The 22,957-nt window shown below is 41.9% G+C and overlaps 2 protein-coding genes and 2 pseudogenes across 5 annotated transcripts in view; all 4 read right to left on the bottom strand.

Annotated features, from left to right (window-relative positions):
* The window catches only part of LOC140629485 (adenylate cyclase type 1-like), a 347,929-nt gene that overhangs the window by 215,011 nt on the left and 109,961 nt on the right, over positions 1 to 22,957 (bottom strand).
* The window catches only part of LOC140629491 (aldo-keto reductase family 1 member D1-like), a 92,025-nt gene that overhangs the window by 27,105 nt on the left and 41,963 nt on the right, over positions 1 to 22,957 (bottom strand). Inside the window, exons 1-2 of one of the 4 annotated variants that reach the window (XM_072819012.1) lie at positions 19,375 to 19,657; positions 3,075 to 3,242 (exon numbers count right to left, since the gene is read on the bottom strand). In XM_072819012.1, coding sequence (XP_072675113.1) covers positions 3,075 to 3,242; positions 19,375 to 19,467 — 261 coding nt within the window. In that variant the 5' untranslated portion in view covers positions 19,468 to 19,657. Of the gene's footprint in view, positions 1 to 3,074; positions 3,243 to 8,905; positions 9,059 to 19,374; positions 19,658 to 22,957 lie in introns of those variants that run through there. The other 3 variants (XM_072819011.1, XM_072819009.1, XM_072819013.1) reach the window with 3 other exon arrangements.
* On the bottom strand, positions 5,732 to 7,142 carry LOC140629493 (protein cornichon homolog 1 pseudogene; annotated as a pseudogene).
* On the bottom strand, positions 9,367 to 13,326 carry LOC140629479 (synaptotagmin-17 pseudogene; annotated as a pseudogene).

Genomic DNA, 22,957 nt, shown 5'->3' on the forward strand with positions numbered 1-22,957 from the left:
ACAAGAAATATGGTTAGGTGAGTGACTTCACTGGATCCTTCACCTTGTGACAGGTGGTGCAGAAGCTGGTAAAACTTTAATTATTGCAAATGTTTAGATTTCCTTTTTTTGCTGCTTTGTTCTCATTTGGTCCTACTCAGACCCCAGGGAAACTCTGCCAATTCCTACTAAGAAATTACTGGCTCTCTGGCTAAACTGATAATGTCACCAAAATGGTGGTGTGGGAGACCCCAGCCTCATCTTCCAATAAAGGTCAATAATTAGCTATCCACAGATGAAAATGGGGAGATATTGGTCAAACAGTACCAACTTCCAGTTATAAGATGAATAAATTCTGGTGATCTAATATGAAGCATAGTGATTATAATTAATACTATTGTATTATATACTTGAAAGTTGCTAAGGGAATAGACCTTAAATGTCCTCACCACCAAAAGGAAATGACAATTTTGTGATATGATAGAGATGTTAGCTAATACTATGGTGGTAATCATTTTGCAATAAATTACTGTATCAAGTCAACATGGTGTACACCTTAAGCTTGCAAAATGTCATATGTTGATGATATCTCAATAAAGCTGGAAAAAATAAAAGAAATTTAGCTTAATGAAAAAAATGAAATTAGTCAATCTCTAAAGTGTTAGGTAATGAAAGATTAAGGTTTACATTGTCAAACTGAAGCACGTGTACCCTTGAAGTCTATTAAGCACAGGGTACTGAGGGATCCTCAGAGCCTTGGGATAAAGTAATACAACTCCTTGGAGCATCAAATTTGTTCAAAGTGTTTTTGGGAAAAAATCTTGAATTTCTGTACCCTTTTTTTCACAAGTTAGGGCAAGTAAAATTGATAAAATTTGATTTTTCTGTACATTGGACAATGATTTTTTCTTGCCTTCAATGCATAAAGAAGAGAAAACACAGTGAAAAGAGTAGTGGAAAACTATGTTTTTATCATTACTGTAGGCCCCCTTGGTGAGTTATTGCTGCCATCCCATTCTAGCTGAAAATTGTTTTACACATTTTATTTTTATTCAACAAAAACATATCGTCCTAGCTCTGTGCCAGGTACTATGTATAAATGCTTTGTAAATGTTAACTCATAGCAACTTTATGAACTAGATGACTTAATTTGGTTCAAATTTTCCAACATGATAGACATTGCAATAGCTTCAACTGTTTACCAGAGTAGATGAGAAGAAAAGGTTTTTGGTTTATTTTCCTTGGTGGTAACTTAGAATCTAATTTTTACACTGAAACAAAATGAAACAAATGAGTTTATATTATGGGGAAAAATATAAAAGTCTAAAAAAATTTTAGGACAAGACATAAGTCTTCAAAAATACTTCTAACTTTGGGCAGGCTGCTTTGGCCTAAGTTCTCAGGATCTGAGTTCTATATTTTTCTTCCCCAGAAATATTTTGGGAGCAGCAGGTTAAGATTTGGTGTTTACTCTAAGGAGACACTGTGTAATAATAAAATCTTAAGGAATCAGAATTATAAAGCTATAATAAAGGAGAAAGCTTCAGGCTGATATTTTGGGATAGTGGTGATATGTGGCCCCTTGGAATCATAATCCATAAGTGGCTGGGGACTTGGGGAACTATAAACACCTAGGGAGCTTGGCAAGGAGCCTGAATGGGGAGCTGGGAGGAAGGGGGCGGTGTATGGGAAATGGATGAAGTTAGAAGCAGTATCTTGTTCTCTTTTAGAACACTCAGGAGAATTGTATTACATGTTCTCCAAAGTTGTACAGCTTTATTTCTGCAAAGCTGCCTGTAAATATACATCCTATATTCCCACTGGCTTGCATTTTAATCATAATGCTTTATCCTTATGATTGCACTTCAGTGGATAGTGATTTCTAATATTGGAAATCTCAAATGCTCAAAATGTAGTGATATAAACATCGTATATCCACGCAATAGAGCATTATTTGGCCATAGAAAATAAATGAAATTCTCATACGTGCTATAACATGAATAAACCTAGAAAAATGTTATACTAAGTAAAAGAAGCTAGACACAAAAGGCCACATATTGTATTATTCAATTCATATGAAATGTCCAAAATAGGAAAACTATAAAACAGAAAGTAGATCAGTGGTTGTCAGTGACTGGGGGGGTGGGGGAGGGAGAAGGAAAAATGGGGAGTGACTACTGGTGGGTATGGGGCTCCTTTTGGAGTGATGAAAACATTCTGGAATAAGGGAGTTGAAATGGTTACATAACTTTGTGAATACACAAAAAAGCCACTGGTTTAAGTTGGCGAAATTTATGGCACGTGAATTGGAGCTCAATTTAAAAAAATAGCAATCTATGGACAAATAGGCATACAGAAAAGAAAAAGAAGTCTTCCCTTTTATTTTTTTATTTTTTTTTTAATTTTTATTTATTTATGATAGTTACAGAGAGAGAGAGAGAGGCAGAGACACAGGCAGAGGGAGAAGCAGGCTCCATGAACCGGGAGCCCGACGTGGGATTCGATCCCGGGTCTCCAGGATCACGCCCTGGGCCAAAGGCAGGCGCCAAACCGCTGCGCCACCCAGGGATCCCAAGTCTTCCCTTTTAAAGAAAGCTTTGGCAAATGCTTATGTAATATGAACCAACTTCTGTCTTGCCTCTGCTCCTCAATTTTTCTGCTCTGTAGATTTGTTCTTCCCATATTGTCTTAACCTTTTTTTTTTTTTTAAGATTTTACTTATTTTATTTATTCATGAGAGACACACACACACACACACAGGCAGAGACACAGGCAGAGGGAGAAGTGGGCTCTATGTAGGGAGCCCGACATGGGACTCAATCCCAGGTCTTCAGGATCACGCCCTGGGCTGAAGGTGGGGCTAAACCGCTGAGCCACCTGGGCTGCCCCCCATATTGTTTTAAATCAATACTCATGTATGAAGAAGGAGATTTGCCTTAACCTTCAATGGGCTAATTAATCAGTCCCTAAATTCTGGGCAAGAATGAGAAATTTGGGAGTTGAGAACTCACCCTTTTTTGGAGTTCTTTTTGGAGAAAAGTGACACCAGATCCACTATTAATATAAGGAATTGGAGATTGAAGGGAAGATCTTACCTTTCCACAGTAGAAAATATCCTCCCTCTGCACCTTTCCTTCTGCTATCTTCTCCCTGATGGCCTCCCCCACTTCATGCTCATTTTGGTAGATGTAGGCCCCATCAATGTGCCGGTATCCTGTGTCAATGGCAATCTTCACTGATTTTGCACAGGTCCCCTTAGGGGTCTGAAATGGCAAGGGGGTTATGGTGGGGAAGAAGAGAAATGGATCTTTCTTTTCATGATTCTTCATCAGGACACTCAGCACACAGACATTGTTTTTACAACAAAAATGACAAATTCCCAATTACATGTTGTGATCGGAAGATGGTGTCTGGAGGCTAAGGACACTGACCTCACAGGGAACTCCCTTCCCACCCTCAGTGGGGGACTCTATCTTTCCGAAGTCTGCCCTAGCTTTGTGGCCTCAGAAATGTAATTTGATCAGTTTTACCAGGGACAAGAGATTTCACGACAGCCAAGTTATAAGAGGGCACAAGTTCATTGAAGAAGTCTCCATTATAAATTAAAGTTTGGGATAAACTGAGATATATCCACAGAAGGGAATATCATTCAGTAATAAAAAGGAGTGAAATACTGATAATAGCAACATGAGTGAATATGAAGACAATTATACTAAGTGAAAGAAGCCAGACGAAAAATAATGATTCCATTTGTGTAAAATACCAGAAAATGAAAACTAATGTATAGTTCAGACGCAAATCAGTGATTATCTGGGGTGGGAGACAAGGGGTGAATCCCTCCATGGGTGGCAGGGAGGAATTATGAAAGAACACAAGGAAACTGGGGATCCCTGGGTGGCTCAGTGGTTTGGCACCTGCCTTTGGCCCAGGGCGTGATCCTGGAGTCCCGGGATCGAGTCCCGCATCGGGCTCCTGGCATGGAATCTGCTTCTCCCTCCTCCTGTGTCTCTGCCTCTCTCTCTCTCTCTCTCTCTCTCTCTCTCTCTCTGTGTCTATCATAAATAAATCTTAAAAAAAAAAAAGAACACAAGGAAACTTTTACAGTGCTGGATATGTTTACCATCTTGATTATAGTGATGGCTTCATGGGTGTACATAGGAGTCAAACGCATCAAATTGAATACTTCAAATATGTATAGTTTATTGTATGTCAATTCTTCCTCAATAAAACTGGGAAAGAAGAGTGTTGGGGGGTGTTAGATTTTTCAAATTTAGTATCCAAATCTTTGTTCATTTTATTAACCCGCATGAAGCATAAGAATATTCTCTCCCCTGAACATTGACAGAACCTAAAGACCTGACAAACTCTTGACACTGGAAACATAAGTTATCCATTCTTCAGATTGCACATAAATTGCTGTTCTTTAGGTCTGATGACATTTTAAATATACATGAGTATGTCTCATTTTAGTTACATTTTTTCTTAAGGAGAAATGGAAGCCGTGATGGATATTTCCATCAAAGATAAGCATCTAGTCTCGCTGAATAAAATATTCAAATCATCTTTTAGGTTGTGTGTGGAGGAGAGGGTTAATCCTATTTATAGATTTTTAATGACCTCATATTCAGATGGTGATCATTCCAATCTTGTTCACAAGTACTGAGAACTCCTTGTGCTTGCTTCTATATCTTCAGTGTTCTGACCAAATTCTTGACAAATCTCAACAGACCTGTGAATTCTGGCCCACAGAAGTCGATTTATTGAGAATGAGTGAGAAAAGAAATCTCTTGCATTTCTAGTGACTGTAGTCCTGGCCTGGAAATAAAAAGCACTGGAAGCATAAATTGTATTTTCTTTCCCTACTTCAGTTGAAAGTCATCACTACTGAGAAGATAAGAGGATATGAAAAATGAAAAAATGGCTACACAGATGGTATTAGGAAATAGGATTCATAGTCGCAAATATCAAATAGCTGGGAAAAGAGACACACTTTCCAGGAATGTCAGAAATATCTCTTTGCTTTATTATTGACAACATGATTAATAGAGCTTGAATAGAAATTGAGGTAACACCCCCTCTCCCCAAACACCCTGGAAAATGAGATGTTATGGATGACAGCAAGCGTGATAACAAAACACACTGGAAGAGGAAACTTGGGGTAGATTCCAAAAATTCAACGGTCAAAATAAAAATACTACTTCCATTATTGGGTATATACATAGTATTAATGAAAAGAATAAAGCTTCATATGAGATGGTAAATACAATCTCAGAAATAGCACTGAGATTTTGTGGCTGGAACTGATAAATGGAAGTACAGAACTCAAAATAGATTTAATACAAGGGGAAGACCCTCTAACAATGCATATTAAAGTATATGCTTATTTTTTCAAAGATCAACCCAAGACAAGAGGCACAGGGGAGAGCATTTAGGATAAAGAAAACAAGAAAGACAAAGGCTAAGTTAGGAGTGCGGTACTGAAGCAATATATGAACGATGCTTTACTTCACGAGGGCACAGAAGCAAGTTATAGTAGTTAGAGTCTTCAATTATTCAGCTACCATTAAAGAGCCTTTTCTAAAAGCTGAATATCTGGTACAGTCTTTGCTTGCTAAAAATATTTTCCTTCAGATGGCAGAAGCAGCAATGAGGTGAATTACTATTTTGGACTTAATTTTAATCAATATGGAAGAACTAGTTGGAAATGTGGATGTGAGAAAAATGCTTCTTTTTAATTCTTTTTTTTTTTAAGTTAATTTCAGAGTTTTATTGTATTGCACTAAGGAACAGCAGGACGGTTATACAATGTTCTCTCTCATTCAATTTTGAAAATCTAAAGTACTTGCAAATTCTTAAGAATACCTTTACCACCAAATTAGAACAGTAAGTATAATAACCAATTTCTTAATAAGTAATGTCTTACAAATTAAAACACATTTAAAATAACTTTAAATGCATTCTTCACAAGTAATTCAGCATATATTTTTTTTATCTTGTTCACTTATGCTTAAGAATTAAAGCAAGTATATTACTCTGATGGAAATATGGGAAATCTCTCATTCATGCAATATACAGGGATAATATTCAAGTTGAAGGGGAAAAATCCCACTCTTCTTATTTTGTAAATGTGTCCATATATAATCACATACATGATAAATAAGGAAACCCATGAAGTTTCCAAGTCAGATATATATTTTCAGTCATCAGAAGCACCTGATATCTACAGCTAATTTATAATTAGATGGCATTTCAATAAGCCAAAATGAGCCCTACAAGTTCCTATATATAACAAAAGCTTCCAATGGACTAAGGATAGTCAATAATTAATGCAATCATTCATGGGATTATGGCTGTTCCTTAAGGAGTACAAGTTCAAACCTGTCAACACCAGAGGTAATCATTTTATATTAATTTATACGTAATTCCATTTAAATTCTTTATCCGAGTATAACATATGAAAACAGTCTTTCCACAAGCAAAAAATGTGGAAACATTTAAAAAATAAGGAGTCATTTTTTAAAGTAACTGATCAGATTCCATAGTCTACTCTTGGAAACAGGATCTTGCTGGATAGAATCCCTTCATTTGGTGGCTTTTTGCATGCACTTACTGGACCAATTCTTCTGTGTGTTGTTCTAAGAGCTCACCAAAACATAGATCATGCCGTATAGGTAGTAAAAAAATGCTAGAAGATAAAAAGCTAATTTTCACCAGCCTTCTTTCTGACAATACGCTAAAATGTCTGCATTCATGATGGTTGTAGGGTCATAGAGTCCTGGTCCACTCATCACTGGTCTACTCATATACCTCCAAATAGGATACGCCAAGAGGGGCATATTGAGACCCAGTGTAAGCCACTCTGCTGCACAAAGAAACATGACACAGAAGAAAGCACAGATGAGGTACTCGGGAAGTACAAGAGGATTCAGGGTATTACACTGGTCTATAGGATTCTTGTAATCAGTCTTCAGTTCATCAAATGCAATAATGTGCCAGATGGCGAAGAAGATGAGCGCGGCGGTGAGCAGCAGCGCCAGCATGTAGCAGAAGCCGCGAAGGTGACCGCCGTGGCCCGGAGAGGAGCAGGGAGCGGCACCGCTGCCAGCGGAGAAAGGCGGCGCAGGGCCCTCTGGTAAAACCATTCACTTCCCCCGGCCGCAGCCACGACCGCTTCGGCGCCCGCCCCCTTTTTAATTCTTAAATGTAGCATAAGAGAACTTGTATGTAGATTCTGACAGATTCTTTAAGAAAATTCACTTTAAGGAAAACTCAGAAAGATCAAATAGAATACTATATTTGGAGACTCAAATAAATGACACGACAGTAGAATCTTAAATGCAAAATTTTGACTCCACGCATTAAGGATGGTATCAGTGAAATAAAGAATTCAGTTTCCTAAAATGGTCAACAGCACCCTTCCTGCACCCAAGAAAGGGGAGAGTTGGGATCCCTGGGTGGCGCAGCGGTTTGGCGCCTGCCTTTGGCCCGGGGCACGATCCTGGAGACCCGGGATCGAATCCCACGTCGGGCTCCCGGTGCATGGAGCCTGCTTCTCCCTCTGTCTCTCTCTCTCTCTCTGTGTGACTATCATAAATAAATAAAAATTAAAAAAAGAAAGAAAGAAAGGGGAGAGTCCTATAAGGATGCAGTGCCACCTTCCAGGAGGTAACATATATCCTAGGTCAACATCCATTATATAGTCCTGTGTCTCCATTAAGTAGAATACACAAATCTGAAAATGCAGCAGGAGTGGTTCAGCTCAGCATTATTCCCTTTGACTCACTTAGAAAATGTGTGCTTCTCATCCCTGAATTTGAGGCTCTGTGGATTCTAGGTCCTAGTTCCCAGGGGAACCCAGGGTGCTGATTTCAAGAGTTCAGTATTTGAGGAAAGATGTTGCCATACTGGCAGGGGTAAGTGACCTTCTCACAGGAGGAGATAGGGCTTCTCCGCTGTTACATGATGAGCCAAGGAGGAAAATGTTGGGTACCTAGGGCATCCAATGCTACACCCCTTCCCAATTTTGATAGTTAACTGCTAAGAGCAGCACCATAATCTGAGAAGGATTGGTTGACCAGGAACTCTTACAACTCAGAGATGAGCATCTAGCTTGTAATATTTCATAAGCCACCTAGACCAGAAGAGATGTTGGATAAGGATGCAAGAAACCTAGAATGGGTAGTTCAGGAAGGAGATTAGGTTGTAACTTGAAGACAGCTTTCGTGGCAGGAGCCATTCCCCCCCCCCCCCCGTTTTTTTGCATGGCACAAATAAATAATCTTTAATTTCAATAAATAGCTCCCCATTATGCCAGACAATAGGCTGTGGGAACGATACAGAAGCATCCAACAGGGAAAGACCTATTCTAACTACACTAATTCCTTAGCACGAGAAAAATGACTTTGGGTCACACACAAACACAGAGAGATGCTCAGAGTATGACAAAGGAAGGAGTCATCTTGGATGGGAGTGTGGTGGCATTTTAATCCATGTAGCTGTCCTTTGCAGGTCTTCTGGGTGCCACAATCACCACGAATCGGTCAAATAAGGTTACTTTTGCTCTATCATATTCTGTTTACTTGATATCCGCACATGCTGTTACTGAAGGTGGGGTCTTGACAGACAGGAGGACACTGGGTGAGATTTCACTGGGAGAGGCAGAGAGAAGGGAGGGTGGAGGGCTGAGGTCCCGCAGAGCGCCTTGCTCACCAGGAGGACACACAGGGACACACACGTGTTCACCTGCGAGGGCACACACATGAGAACGTTCACATACTACCCACAGGGGGTCCTTAGGAGTAGGATAACATGAGGACAAGTTCAGTGAAGCCAGGGAAGTTTCTTACACCGGCATATTTTTGGGTGCCACTTGGTTTCTTCAGAGTCTAATCTATCACGTCTACTAAAGAGAAGACAAAGTACTTACATTTTGGGAGAAAGGTATCAGGTTTGAAGAACCCCAGGGAACAGCAGGCTGTTCAGAAGCCACCCAGTCAGCAGCTGTGCATTCTGGGTGTGGGGGTCGGGCCTCCCGCACACCGGCCAAGCTCTTAGAGAATTTCATCTCAATGGAGGCTGGCACCCTTGGGGAGGCCTGAGGGTTGAAAGTGCATTTGGGGGTAGGGGTATCAACAGGAGCAAGCACTGCCAGTAAGTCTCACAGCAGAGTCCACTCCGCTCGTGACATACAGATGGGGTTTCCAGAAAGTTCTCAGGCTTTGCTCATTGAGGGCAACCATTTTGTGTTCAACAGTCAGCCTCCTCTCAGTTCTGAGAGGATTTGTGTATGTGTGTTTCCGTTGTGGATATAATAGGCACATGACACATTTTTTTCTGTCTTAATTTTCTTCCTTTTTTTTTTTTTTCCCCTCCAACAAATGAAAGCTGCTTTCCCTGCAGCCCTCAGGTCACCTCCAGCGAGGCGGGAGACACGCGGTCACACTCAGCCGGGGACCTCGGGCTGTGCCACTGCTCCACTGCCGTGCGGTGAGTGTTGAGCACCCGCTGCCAGTGGTTGGATTCAGAGGGGCCCGAGGAGTACTGGCCGATGACAATTCTTCCAATGAAGTCACTGCTGCTTGGCATGTTGTGGCCAACACTGTACACACTAAGCTGGCATTTTCAAGTTCTTCTTGGGGAACTTTGAAGCTGAAGGATTCATTGTAAAAGGGATCGAGTGTGCCTCTTAAGAAGGATGTCTTCTTTGTTTTCACAAGCTTGAGTCCATGTACCAGCTGGATTGTCACAAAGGGGTCTGAACCTTGGGTCACATCGGTTTGAAGAAGCTGCTTGGCTCGAATGACATCCACATTCAGCGTCCCAGCACTGGGGAGATAATTCAGTGACAGAAGCAGCTCCCCCAGCTCCACTTCATTCTGAGAGCCGGGGACCAGCGCCTTCCACCAATGCCCGCCTTTCAGCAGGTCAACCTCGCACAGAGGCACCGACACCTTCCCAATGACACGATGGCGGGAAAACTTCTCAAAATCCACCACGGTTGGCAGCAGGGTCCTCCTCTGAGCTTGGAGGAGGGGGATCTCGAAGGTGTAAGGCTCCTCACAGGCTTCTGGGTCTTGCGTTTGGCCCCCGTCTGCTTAGAGTTGCTCTGGTCTGGCAGGAGACGGATCTGGACACAGGGGTTCCATGGGCCCTGTCCCGTCCCGGCGCCAGCCGTCCTGGGCACGGGCGGGGCGGGTCCCTGGCCTCCGTCCCCCGGCGTCAGGCGGCGGTGGCAGGTGGCACCGGGAGCTGAGCGCAGCACGCCCCGCTGGCCCCCGGCGGGGCCTCCCGGACTGTTAGGCAGCCCGCGTGGTCGCGCTGGAGTGGGGCGCGCAGCTGGGGCCGAGCGCTCTGGAGCAGTGCCTGGGCCGGGTCCGCCTGAGCCCCGCGGCCGGATGGCTCCTTTTTGGCACTGAGAACACCAAACTCCACGGCTTTCATGCCAGGAGGTGGGGAGCCGGGTCGTCTGGACTCGAGACTTGGACCCCTCCGGGTCAGGCTGCGCAGCCTGAGATGTGTCTGAGGACGAGCCTCCGCGTGCGATCTGGGGAGTTGGTCCGAGCGGTCAGAGGGGCTTTCCCGGCTGTGTGGACGAGTCCCCGTCCTGGTCACGCTCCGGCGGGCCGTCCTGGAGGTCCGCCACCTCCCCCTCGCGCTCAGCCGCCGGGGCGTGCCCTCCCCGCAGGGGCCGGGGGCGGGAGCCCAGGGGGGAGGAAGGAGGAGGCAGCCGGGCGGCCCCAGACCGGAGCGGCGGGGCTCAGGAGCGGCGCCCGCCCCTCCGCCGGCCGCGCGGTCCTGGCCCTTCCCCTCCCCCTTCCCCTTCCCCGCGCTCCGGCTCCCGGGTTCGGGCGCTGGAGCCGGGGCGGCCGCGGGGCTGGAGGCGGCGGGGGCGGGGCGGGGCGGGCCGGGGCGGGGGGAGCGGGGCGGCGCCCGGCGGCGGCACCTGCCGAGCAGGAGCTAGTTCCTCTTAACCTACCTCGTTAAAGACCTTTCCAGGGGAGAGACCAAACCACTCTGGGAGCGCTTCTCCCAGGGGGTGGACTTCGCATACGAAGCCCGCAGGCTCAGGAGACCTCCGGTAGCCGTAGTGGCGGTGGCGGGTGCCGCAGGGCAGACGCCCTCCTTGGCTTAGCTGCCAGCAGTGTGGGCCGCTGCTTACTCCCGTCTGATTCCCTGCACGCGCGATCCAGGGTAGAACAGGCTGGCTCTCGCACCCCAACCCAGCACAACCCCGTGGCCCCCTCCAGAGCACCCTGTGGGACCAAGGAGCGACCGGATCACAGTGCACTCTTCCCACTGTAGGAACTGCTATTCTCCCTTCTACAGGCCTGAGTCCTGAGAGTGTTCTCCACTGAGCCGCCCGCATGCAAGTCTCCTTCTCAGAGGCTGTTCTCCAGAGGACCCAACCCAAGAAGACACTAGGGTAAAGAAGGATTTCTTGAGCTACAGAGAGTACTAATGATACCTACATTAAGAGCGATAAACGGGACTATGAAAATAGACTCTGTTCATCGAGACACCATTAAAAGCGTAAAAAGACAAATAGGAAGGGGTATTTTCGCATAGATGTAACTGACAAAGGTCTCATACTAGATATTTTACAAATCCACTAACAAGAAGAAAAGAGAAATCCAAAAAAGAAAAATGCACAGAAGGCACACTTCGTGAAAGATATCAAAAATGTTTAATAAAAATAGGAAAAACTGGCCAATTTCATCTAGAGTAAAGGAAAGGGAAATTAAACCACAATAAGAGTTTATTCTACACTTATAAAATGACATTAATTAAAAAGACTCCAAATGTTGATGAGAATGAGGAGCAGAGCCACCCTCATACATTGTTGGAAGAAGTGCAAATTATATGAATACCTTGGAAATTATTTATATTGACATCATCTCCTAAAATTGAAGATACTGTACTCCACGGGACAGCAGTTCCACTCTTACATGTATATCTTAGCTAAATTCATACATGTGTGCAATAAGACCTGTGTAGGACTCTTTCTAGAAATAGTGTCTGCAAAGCCCCAAACTGGAAGCAATTCAAATGCCCATCAACAGTGAAATGGATACTGACATATTCTTATGATTAAGCAGTCATACAGCAATAAAAATGGCCAAAGACCGTGATTAATTACATGGGTGAGTTTTACAAGATTATATTTAGAAAAAGAAGCAGAAAAAAATGGGGCAACCAGTGTTTCTATTCATGTGAAGTTCAAAAATTGTATAGAAATGTATGTTACAGTTGTGTAACTCTTAGAAAATTCTTACAAAAAAAAGCAAGAAAAGTCATCACCGTAAGACTTAGAAGAGCAATCCCCTCTTGAGGGAGGAAGGCTTTCAGGTTGGGAAGGGCACACACAGAGTTTCTGGGGTCTGGTATGTTCTAATTTTGGATCTTATAGCTAAGGAGCGACAAAAAGTATTTGTCCCGCCTTAAGTCCATTGTACTTCAAAATTTTAAATGTTAAAAAAGAAAAGGAGGTAGATAAAAAAATAAGGGAGTAAGTGACTCAGTAAGTTTCAAAGCCTTAGATTTGACTCAATAAGTTTCAAAGCCTTAGATTTGGGCCTAAAACATCATTTTTGGCCTTAGATCTACCATCTGCTCTCCTTAGCCTAGATCCAATTGGTTGCCAAGCTTTGTAGAGCTTCCCTCAATGATGTGTGGTCTTCGGCCAAGTTCCTTCCTTCCTAGGCTCCAGCCAAATTAGTTTCCTCAGAGCTACCAACCACGTTCAAGTCTTTGTTCTTTTTTGCCTGATTTATTATAGAAGCCTTCTCACCTGATCTCTATGTGTTCTGTCTCTTCGCATTTTAATTCATTGTAATTTGGACAGGTTAATATTTTTGAAAAAGAAACCCATTCTTTGCTCCCTGGTATTTTGTTGTTGTTGTTACCCGGCCCAAACTATTTTTTGCAGCTTGATGTGTAGCACTAATTGCCTCTGGAGAGGAATGATATGTGTGTGTGTGTATAAAACAAAATGCAGAGGTCATTTCTTGGTGTTTGATTTTTAAAAGCCAAGGCTTCTGTGGCAGGTGTGTGAGTATGAGGGGATCACAGGTATTGGAAAGAACTCAGGATATACACTGTACTAAAGTAAAAACAAACACCAACTGAATTCTTGACCCTCAGAATATCAGCCCACAGAACATTTTACAAAACCATAAATGAGTTGCCATTACCTAAAAATTCATAATTACTTTATAATGTTTTCTGAAAATTGTTAGAAAGTCAGGCCATGCTGCACCCTTGCTTGTGCATACAACTGACTGTAGTGGAGAAGGTGCTATCCTTGGACTGGTCAGTGGGGTCTCCAGTTTTGCTGATTCTTGCACTCATGCCTGCTATCAGAATGGGAAAGCAGAACAAAACACAGAAATAGACTTACCTCCTCAGGACACTTATTTGTGCTTGCTGTCTGGTTCCTGGTCTCTTTAGGTGGAGGTTATGGAACCACTCCGACTGCTGACAAAGATTCTTTTGTTTTTGCATCAACCGACTTCAGCAAGAATCCTGATAAGTCAGTTTAGGAACAACTCCTTGCCCTCTATGTATGATCCCTCTCCCTGTCTAATCAGGAACCCTCAACTGCCACCATCGCCCAGGCAATGTCATAGCAAGAATCCTGTTAGATTGATTTAGCCAATCAACCAATTTAGCCCTTATCCCTGATGTTTTCTCTCAGCATTTTTCCAGCCACTGACCCCTACCCTGCTCCTTCGCTATAAATTCCCATGCTGTATTTGGAGTGGGAGCTCAACTTCTCTGCTCCCCCACTCCTGCAAAATCCCATTGCAGTGGTTCTTAGACCTATCACAACAACACCTGCCCTTGAATCAAGTTCTTTTACCGTGCTTTCACAAGTGTCATTGCATTATTCTTTTCCTTTAGCATGTTGTCCCCAGGATATAATAAAAATGCCTGGTATAATGTGAAGTAAGGTTCCCTGGGTTGAGAGGAGGAGATTTGATGGGCATTGAAGAAAAAGCAAGGAATATGTAAAGGATGGCAAAATCCTGAGAAGGAGTCCTAAGCCTATCCCCCCCATCCCCTTCCAGCTCAGGGGCAGAACAGACTTGATTTTTCAGGCTCCCCCTTACTACTCATCAAGGGTTTGGACTTCACCTTTCCCTTGCCCCAGATACAAAGCCCTTGGCTCACTCTCCAGACTGTGAAACCTGCTTTCAGCTACCGGAATCTCAACAAGGGCCACCCAGGAAAGAATACAGGATCATTTATGACTCCCAATCTACTTCCCAGACCACCACTCCTTCCCCATAACTTGATGTTTCTTGATCTACCTCATAACTGGATTTGCTCATTGCTACTTTAACATTGAACCAGTGTTCTCTCTCTTAAAGCACTTCAGCTTTTCCTTACATTTTAGTTATATGTGTGTGTGTGTTTTCATCCTCAGTCACTCCACTTAAATCCCTTGTTTCTAAACCATTGTTTCAATCCCTATGCTACCTAGAAAAATGCCCTGCATTTGGTAGGCACACAATAAATATCTGTCAAACTAAATTATTGTCCATTTTCCAAAATATTTACCATTGGTCCTGGATTTGTGTCATTTGCACATCTGGTAACATTCTTGAGTTTTTCTTGAAGTTTTTGATAAATAAGGATTATTAACCCCATGGGCTGATGTTCATAAAAACAGGATTAATTTCTATCAAAACTGAAAAAAGGAGTAAGACCCAAACCCTCACCTGTTGGGACCTTCCCGGATGGAGCTGTAGGGAGGTTATTATAGATTATTGCATCCCTGTATGAAAACATTCTGAGAAGCTTTCAAAAGGAGAAAGTCACATGGATAATTTGTAGGTGTTACTTTTCATTAGTCATCATGAGGTGGGATAATGCACAGAGTGCTTAGTGATACTAAGTGTTGGTTCCATCTCAAATTCCCTGAGTCCATAGGCATGAAACACTTTTACAAGAAATTTGGGCTCACTTGGTGTCCATCCAAAGATGAATGGATAAAGAAGATGTGGTCTATGTATACAATGGAATATTGCTCAGCCATTAGAAACAACAAATACCCACCATTTGCTTCGACGTGGATGGAACTGGAGGGTATTATGAGGAGTGAAATAAGTCAATTGGAGAAGGACAAACATTGTATGGTCTCATTCATTTGGGGAATATAAAAAATAGTGAAAGGGAATAAAGGGGAAAGGAGAAAAAATGAGTGGGAAATATCAGGGAGGGAGACAGAACATGAGACTCCTAACTCTGGGAAACGAACTGGGGGAGGGGGAGTGGAAGGGGAGGTGGGTGGGGGGTGGGGGTGACTGGGTGATGGGCACTGAGGGGGACACTTGATGGGATGAGCACTGGGTGTTATTCTATATGTTGGCAAATTGAACACCAATAAAAAATAAATTTATAAAAAAATAAAAAGAAACTACTAGTAAAATAGAAAAAAAAGAAATTTGGGTTCATTAAGAAACTACTAGTAAAATAGAAAAAAAAAGAAATATGGGCGCATTTTTTAACAAAAAAACAAAAAGAAACTACTAGTAAAATGGGAAAAAAGAAATTTGGGCTCATTAAGAAAAAAAAACTTTGAAAGCCAGGAGAAGCTGGGCTGGGGACCCTCACACAGCTACATACTACTATTCTTCCAAGTTGCGTTCCCAACTCCTATCTCCACGTGTTTTGGTGGAATCTAATGGGGCAAAGGTAAGAAGAGGCATTGTTAGCCTTCCTCACTTTGGCCTTTCATATCTGCTTCCACCCTTATCCTCTTGAAGATATGGCTAGATCTTTCCCTGCTACTCTTCTGCTCTCTAACTTTGGTGTCAAAAGTGAACAGGATCCCAGGACAGATACTGATTGATGTGACCACATACATAAAAGATGAATTTCAGTTAAAGGGTTGCCTCAGCCTGGCATTCGCCTTCTACTAGTTGTTGTGGAATGAGGGCTTGAAAAGAATCTAAGGCATGCCAAGTAGAGAAGACTGAATTTTGGCATCAGGACTAAATTTTGCCTTCAGGACTAAGACTGGTTCTGAAGTTAAATTCAGTTGAGTACCTTTATTTCATGGTGGCTGACTTGGGCACAGGTAGTTCTAACCTCTGTTTCATCAGTCCTGGGAAGATGATAAAGGGTTATCAGTTGCATAGCTTGGAAGAGAAAGCCAGGAATCTACTTTATCAGAGATACTCTGTTCTTCTCACTTCTCATCTTCCCCTGCAGCAGATAAATGTTGTATATTTTTCTTTACATTAGAGTTTCTAATTTTGTGAGACATACCATTAAGTCCATTTGTTACTTTGCAACTGGTAATATTTCTGATCACAAATGTAGTTGGTATATACATGATCTTCATTTCTCATAGTATTCTTCTCACTTATATTGTCTAATTAGAGTATGTCTTATCTCCTGAAGTGAATTATAGCTCTTTTTTGGGGAATAACATGACTGATTTTGAATGTCTCTAAACTATAGCATTTAATATTACTAGACACATAGGCTGTATTCTCTAGCATTGTAAGTTTGGGGCAATTTTCTATCTCTCTATACTTCAGTTTTATCATCTGTTATAAATGGGGTTAAATGGTAGTACCTTTCATGATGTTTTGAGGATTAAATTAGAAAATACATTACACGTTAGGTGCCCCCAAATTTTAGCTGTTGTTGTCATATCCATTTACATCTCTGATGCTCACAAACATAGATATTCCCTTTTACAAACTCATTAATTTGAAAGCATCAGCTGAATACCCATTACACACTAGATGCTATTCTGGAAATATAGAGCTGAACAAGACATCCTCTCTTTCATAATGAATTTCACAGTCTTGTGGAAGACTGCAGAGAAACAATGATTACAATATAATATGATAAGAGCTATAGTAAAGTCAAGTCAAAGGGGCTATGTGAACACTCCAGACAGGCAAGTTGTGGTGGCTGGAGAGATGGGATTCTAAGGAGCAGTGTCCTTGAGATGAGTCGTGAAGGCTTAGTAGAAGTTGGCGAACTGAACAAATCAAGAAAGGGTGTTCTAGATAGAAGGCAGCATGTTCATAGGCATGGAGATGGGGGAGTTGTTCTAGGAACTTAGGCGATTATGTTTGACACACAGAAGGGAGATAGAAGAATGGTGGTAGATTCTGCTGGACAGTCGGGTCTTGACTGAACCATGAGAGCTCAGTGTGCAAAATAAGGAATGTGGACTCTATCCTATAATTGATAGAGAGCCACTGAAATAATTAACCAGAGGAGTGATATGATCAGATTTGGGGGGGGGGGTCCAAGGAAGATCCTGACAGCCCCAGTTTATATCATTGATTGAAAGGGACAAAATTGGAAGAACAGCCTAATGATAAATTAGGAACTAAACTAAGGCAGTGACAAAGGAGATGAAGAGGAGGGTGAATTGAGAACATATTTCTGAGATAAACTGAACAGCAATGATTTGGATGCAATGTGGACAAGGTGGGAGGCATGAGGAAGAGGGCAGAATGAAGGAATATATTCGGACTTCTGGCTCAGGGTGGTAGTGTTATTTGCTAGGAGAAGAAGTATTTTGGTGGGGGTGGAAGGGGAGATGGATAGCGTAGTTTTGTCATGTTGAGTTTGAGGTATCTGTAAAAGAAAGAATACATACTTGACTGTCCAAGAGAATTATCCAAAGAGCTTGTTAAATGCAGATATTCAGCCTTTACCTCTAAAGATCCAGATCTGGGGATGCCTGAGTGGCTCACTGGTTGAGCGCCTGCGCTTTTGGCTCAGGGCATGATCCTGGATTCCCAGGTTTGAGTCCCACTTTGGGCTCCTTGCATGGAGCCTGCTTCTCCCTCTGCCTGTGTGTCTATGTCTCTCTCTGTGTCTCTCAGGAATAAATAAACAAAATCTTAAAAAAAAAAAAAAAAGATCCAGATTTGGTAGACTAGAGGTGAGGCCCATGGATCTGTATTTTTTGAAAAGTCCCTAGGTGGTTCTGATGTAGCCAGTCCACAGTTGTATGGGAATATGTAACAACCCCTCACCCCCCACCAAAGAAACAACAACAGAAAAGGAAATAGAGATTTCCTGGAAATAGGTGTCTCTGCATGTATGTGGTTGGAGCCAAGATTGTAACTGAGGTCATACACAATGGGCAAAATAAGAAGAGGAAGGGGCCCATGACTCAGACAGTTGTAATTGTTCCAAAAGTGATTTTCCTTTGCATTATCAAGAACAAGAAAATTGAAACAAAACAAAACAAAAAAAAAAACAACAAACAAAAAAAAAACCAAAAACAAAAACAAAAAAACACAAGGGAATTGGGCAATTACGGTGGAATGTGAGATTAGGATCTTGGTATATGTAGTTTAGTTTTCTTTCTCTGCCTTCCATGCTCTATGCTGCCCCACAGTTATCTTTCAAAAGCACTGATCTTGTGATGCTTTCCCTTTGTTTTCAAATTTCACATAATTCCCCCTTTATACAGAATAAAATTCCAACTCTTCAGCATGGTATTCAAGGTCCTTTATGATCTAGTCTCAACCTGCATTTCCAGAGCCAGCTGCCCCTGCCTCCACCACTAATTTCTTGTGCCAGCCACTGCAGGCTTGGCCTTTGCTGGACAAATCATATACCCTTGTGCCTCTACACTTCCCTTTCTGCCCACAACATCCTGCCTCAGTTCTCCCTCTTTGGCTTCTAATTTATAGTTAGCTTGACAGAGGTCATTCCTATATGAGCACACAAATCTGGTAGCGTTTCTACACCATAGCACTATTTATTCCGGTAATCACCATTATGTTTGACTTGCAATGAAGAAAGCAGAAAGATGTTTTTCTTATAAGTAGAAACTATGTTTCAATGGAAGCCCACTCAATCCTGAAGGTCAAATTAACGATTTTCTTTTCTGTATTTTCAGAGAGATAGTTTATAGTTCTAGGATAGCATTTACTGTTATTTTCATTGTTCTACAATTAGCTATTAAAGAGTCTGCTTCCTCTATTTGATTTTTAATCCCTAGGCAGCACAGACACTGTTCTCATATCTGAAGCTCCTAAAGACTAGGTCTTCACCCTGGTAGGTTTTTACCAAGTATTTCTTAGACTAAAGTAGAAAGTCTCAAATATAAGTTTCTAAAACCCCACAAGTAATAAATTCAGAAATTTCATGTGCCTCAGTTGATTCTAATAATCAGCATTCAGTTAAATTTCAGCAAAGGAAGAAGAAAGGTCTCATTTTCTATTTCAAGATAATTTTAAATTATAAACTGGTATAGTTTTAACCTCTGGTTCAATACTCAGGGATGCCAAATAGTACTCCTTGAAGATTACTTTCATTATTATGAAAAGTAAATCAATGAGATCAACACAATTAATTAAACATTATGCTCTAGGAAAGTTAAAAAAAAAGAGAGAGAGAGAAATTTACCAGTTTAGGTTCTGAGTAGGTCCCAAGACCGATGATAGGAATGCTGTTTCCATCACTTAGGGGTATGCGGTGATTTGCAGCACTGAGGTACATCCTGGAGGGAGTTTGGGTTTCAAGTTTTTAGGAGAGATTCTGGATGCCTCTAGAGAAGTCTCTTAGAAAAGATGTTCTAGGGCCTAGTTAATTAAAGAAAGGAGAGCCAGAGGGAGGAGAAGTGGGAGGGAAGAGAGATTAGCAGATGTATTTCTCAATCTGTTTTTTTTTTAGGTTGTTTTGAAAATCCTGAGCTTGTCCTTTGAACTTTATCAGAGGCATGTAAATAACATAACCCATTGAGAGTTGATTCTTACTTCTCTACAAAGAAAAGAGGGAAAACAAAACAAAAAAAGAAGTAAAAAAAAAAAAAGTCTAGTTGGTTTCTACCAGTGAGGATGCTTTCATTGCCAAGTAACAGGCCGGTCTCAAAATCTCTTAAATTATAAAGGACATTTATTGGTTCATATTTTTGAAAGCTTCAATCTTAGGGCTAGCTTCAGGTGAGACTACAACAGTTTCCCAGGATTTGCCTTTTTTGCCATTATTCACCCCCCCCCCCCGCCCCCATGAATGAGCCTGGGGATTCTGATGCAGCAGGACTAGGAAGGGGTTTAGGATTTTATTACCTAGTTAAGTTTGGGAAACACTGGGCCAGAGAAATAAGTAATATGGCCAGGAACCAATTTCTCATCCTCCAGTCCATGTCTCTGTTTCCTTCCCCCTCAGCCGACTTCCCCCTTATCGTTAAAAGATGATGACTGGCCCATGGAGTAATGTGATTCCAGATACAGACTCCAGAAAAAAGAGATTTTTATTTACCTCATTGGTCACACAGCAACCTAGGCATGGTTTTTTTGGTCTGCACTGCCAATCATGATGGTCAATGGAAATAAAAGATTAATCACCTGCAGATAATTAGAAGCCATTTCTAAGTTTAGAGTTAGAGTTAATCTTATCAGGGCAGAATTTGGAGATTGTTAAGGAAAAGGAAAGAAGTAACAAGTAGAGAAACAACTAACCAATGTTTATTATGCCCTTTCTCCAAAGGATTGTGCTGTGTGTAAAATGTGAGCTTTGGACTCTGTGACCTCAAAGATAACCGTGTTCAGGATGGCGAGAATGTGCTGAAGTTTGCCTATAATTCACTTGCTCTCTGGGACCATCATTCTTGCTTACAGATACATAAGCAGCCGGGGGATATAACGATTTCAAGTAGGTTGGGGAGCATGGAACATGGGCCATAGTGGTCTTCAACATTGCAAATTGATCCAACAAATACTTATTGTACACCTTTGTGTGCTAAGATGCTGGCTAGTATATGTTTCTCTATTTTTATTACTTTTGACTTTTTTGGTGTGTAGCTAAATGAGCTTCTTGGATATTTAGATTCATGATTTTCATCCAATTTGGGAAGTTTGGGGTATTATTTCTTCAAACATTCTTTTGGTTTCTTCCTCTCCTCTCCTTCTGGGACTCTTGTTTTATATATGTTGGTGTATCAATGGTGTCTCTCATAGGTGTCTTGAGTTTGGTTTGTTTGTTTGTTTGTTTGTTTATTTATTTATTTATTTATTTATTTTCATTCTTTTCTTGAACTGGATGATCTCAATGGATCTATCTTCAAGTTCCTGGATTCTTCTGCAGGCTCAAATCTACAGTTGAAACCCTCCAGTTATTTTTTCATTTCAATGATTATATTTTTAATCTCCAGAATTTCTGTGTGATTCATTTTTATAATTTCTATCTCTTTAGTAATGTTCTGTGTCTGGTGAGATGGTGTTTTCCTGGTTCCTTTAGTTCTTTCCCTGTGACTTTATTTAGCTCTTTGAGCATATTTAAGAGAGTTGATTTCATGTCTTTGTCTAGTAAGTCCAATGCCCTGGTGTCCTCATGGACATTCATAATTTCCTTTTTTCCTCCCCGTGAATGAGCCATATTTTCTTGTTTCTTTGCACATTCTGTAATTTTTTAATTGAACACTGGAGATTTTGAATATTACAGTGTGACTGTTCTAGAAATCAGATATTTCCTCTCCCTTGGGGTTTGTTTCTGCTGCTTGTGAGTTGTTATTGTTTGCTTTTTTTACTGACTTCTCTAACTCTCTTTGGCAAGTCTATACTGTTTGTCATGTGAAAGCTGTGTTTGGCTATCTTAGTGATCATGGTCACTTGGTGTTTTGACAGTTTCCTTTAATGCTTGCCTCAAAAAACCCTACAGATTCTCTTAGTGTTGCAGATTGGCTCCTTTGGGGGCACCACTTTGCTTTCCCACACTGCTTACCATGTTGCCTTAGTCTTTCCTTCCAGCTTGCATAGAGCCTGAAGGCCAGTCAGAGATGAAAGCTGAGGGTGTTCTCAGGCCTTTCTGACCTTTTTCACCAGCCCTGAGAATATGTGTGGCTTTCATGATTAAAGTGTCCCCACCCCCACCGTCACATATCCCCTTTCCCAATTTTTTCTTTCTCAGGCTTTTCAGTCTTTTGGCTGTTCAAACTAACTTCAGGCTGCCAGAGCCAAACTTTCTATCTTTTTTCTTCAAGTTTATTTATTTAAATACTCTCTACGCCCAACACGGGGCTCGAACTCATGACCAAGATCAAGATCCGCATGCTCCACTGACTGAGCCAGCCAGGTACCCCTACAATTTCTGTCTTTAAGTACACAGAGCGAAAGCCTCCTAGGCAGCTGCCTTTGTCCCATAGGAATGCTTGAGTTAGGCAAAATAAAAGCAAGCCCTTTCGTGTTCCTTCACGGTGCCACCAGACAGGCTGGGACCTACAATGATGATTCTTTGAGAGTAACGTCTCCATTGGTTCCTATGGCCCTAGCATCCTGTACCAGGAGTATGGGCTTAGTCTTCATGGCTGCCACAGATCAGGCTTATGGGGGATGGCCAGCAGGTCATTGGAACCACCACAGCCCTCTCTCTTAATGCAAAGCAGCAGCTTCTTTCTTCACTATGCTTATTCCTGGTTGTTTTAGACTCTTGACTATACTCCAAAGTTCTGCAAAAAATGAGGCTGACAGCTTTACCAACTCATTAGTTGTGTTTTTTTTTTAAATAAAAGGACAGAGCCCTAGAGCTCCCTACTCTGCTACTTTCCTCTTTTCCTTTTTTAAAAAGATTTATTTATTTAAGAAGTGGGGGAGGGGCAGGGAGAGAGAGAAAATCTTAAGCAGACTCCACTCCCAGCATGGAGTCCAACAGGGGGCTCCATCTCATGACCTTGAGATCACCACCTGAGTTGAAACCAAGAATTGGACACTTAGCCCACTGTGCCTCCCAGGTGCCCCTTCTCATTTTTAAAAAATATGTTTAATTTCTGTTTTGAGATTGTATTACTTACTACTGACATCTATTCAGGTTCACTAACTCTTTCCTCTGTCTTCTTTCCTCCATTCTGCTACTGAGACCATCCAATGAGTTCTTTTTTCTTAGACTTTATTTTTTAGGGAAGTTTTAGATTCACAGCAAATTTGAATAGTAAGTACAGACGGTTCCCATCTGCTGCCCTCACACATGCTCTGATTTCTCCCACTACCAATAT

The sequence above is a fragment of the Canis lupus genome (genome assembly GCF_048164855.1).
Source record: "Canis lupus baileyi chromosome 15 unlocalized genomic scaffold, mCanLup2.hap1 SUPER_15_unloc_1, whole genome shotgun sequence".
Lineage (NCBI taxonomy): Eukaryota > Metazoa > Chordata > Mammalia > Carnivora > Canidae > Canis > Canis lupus.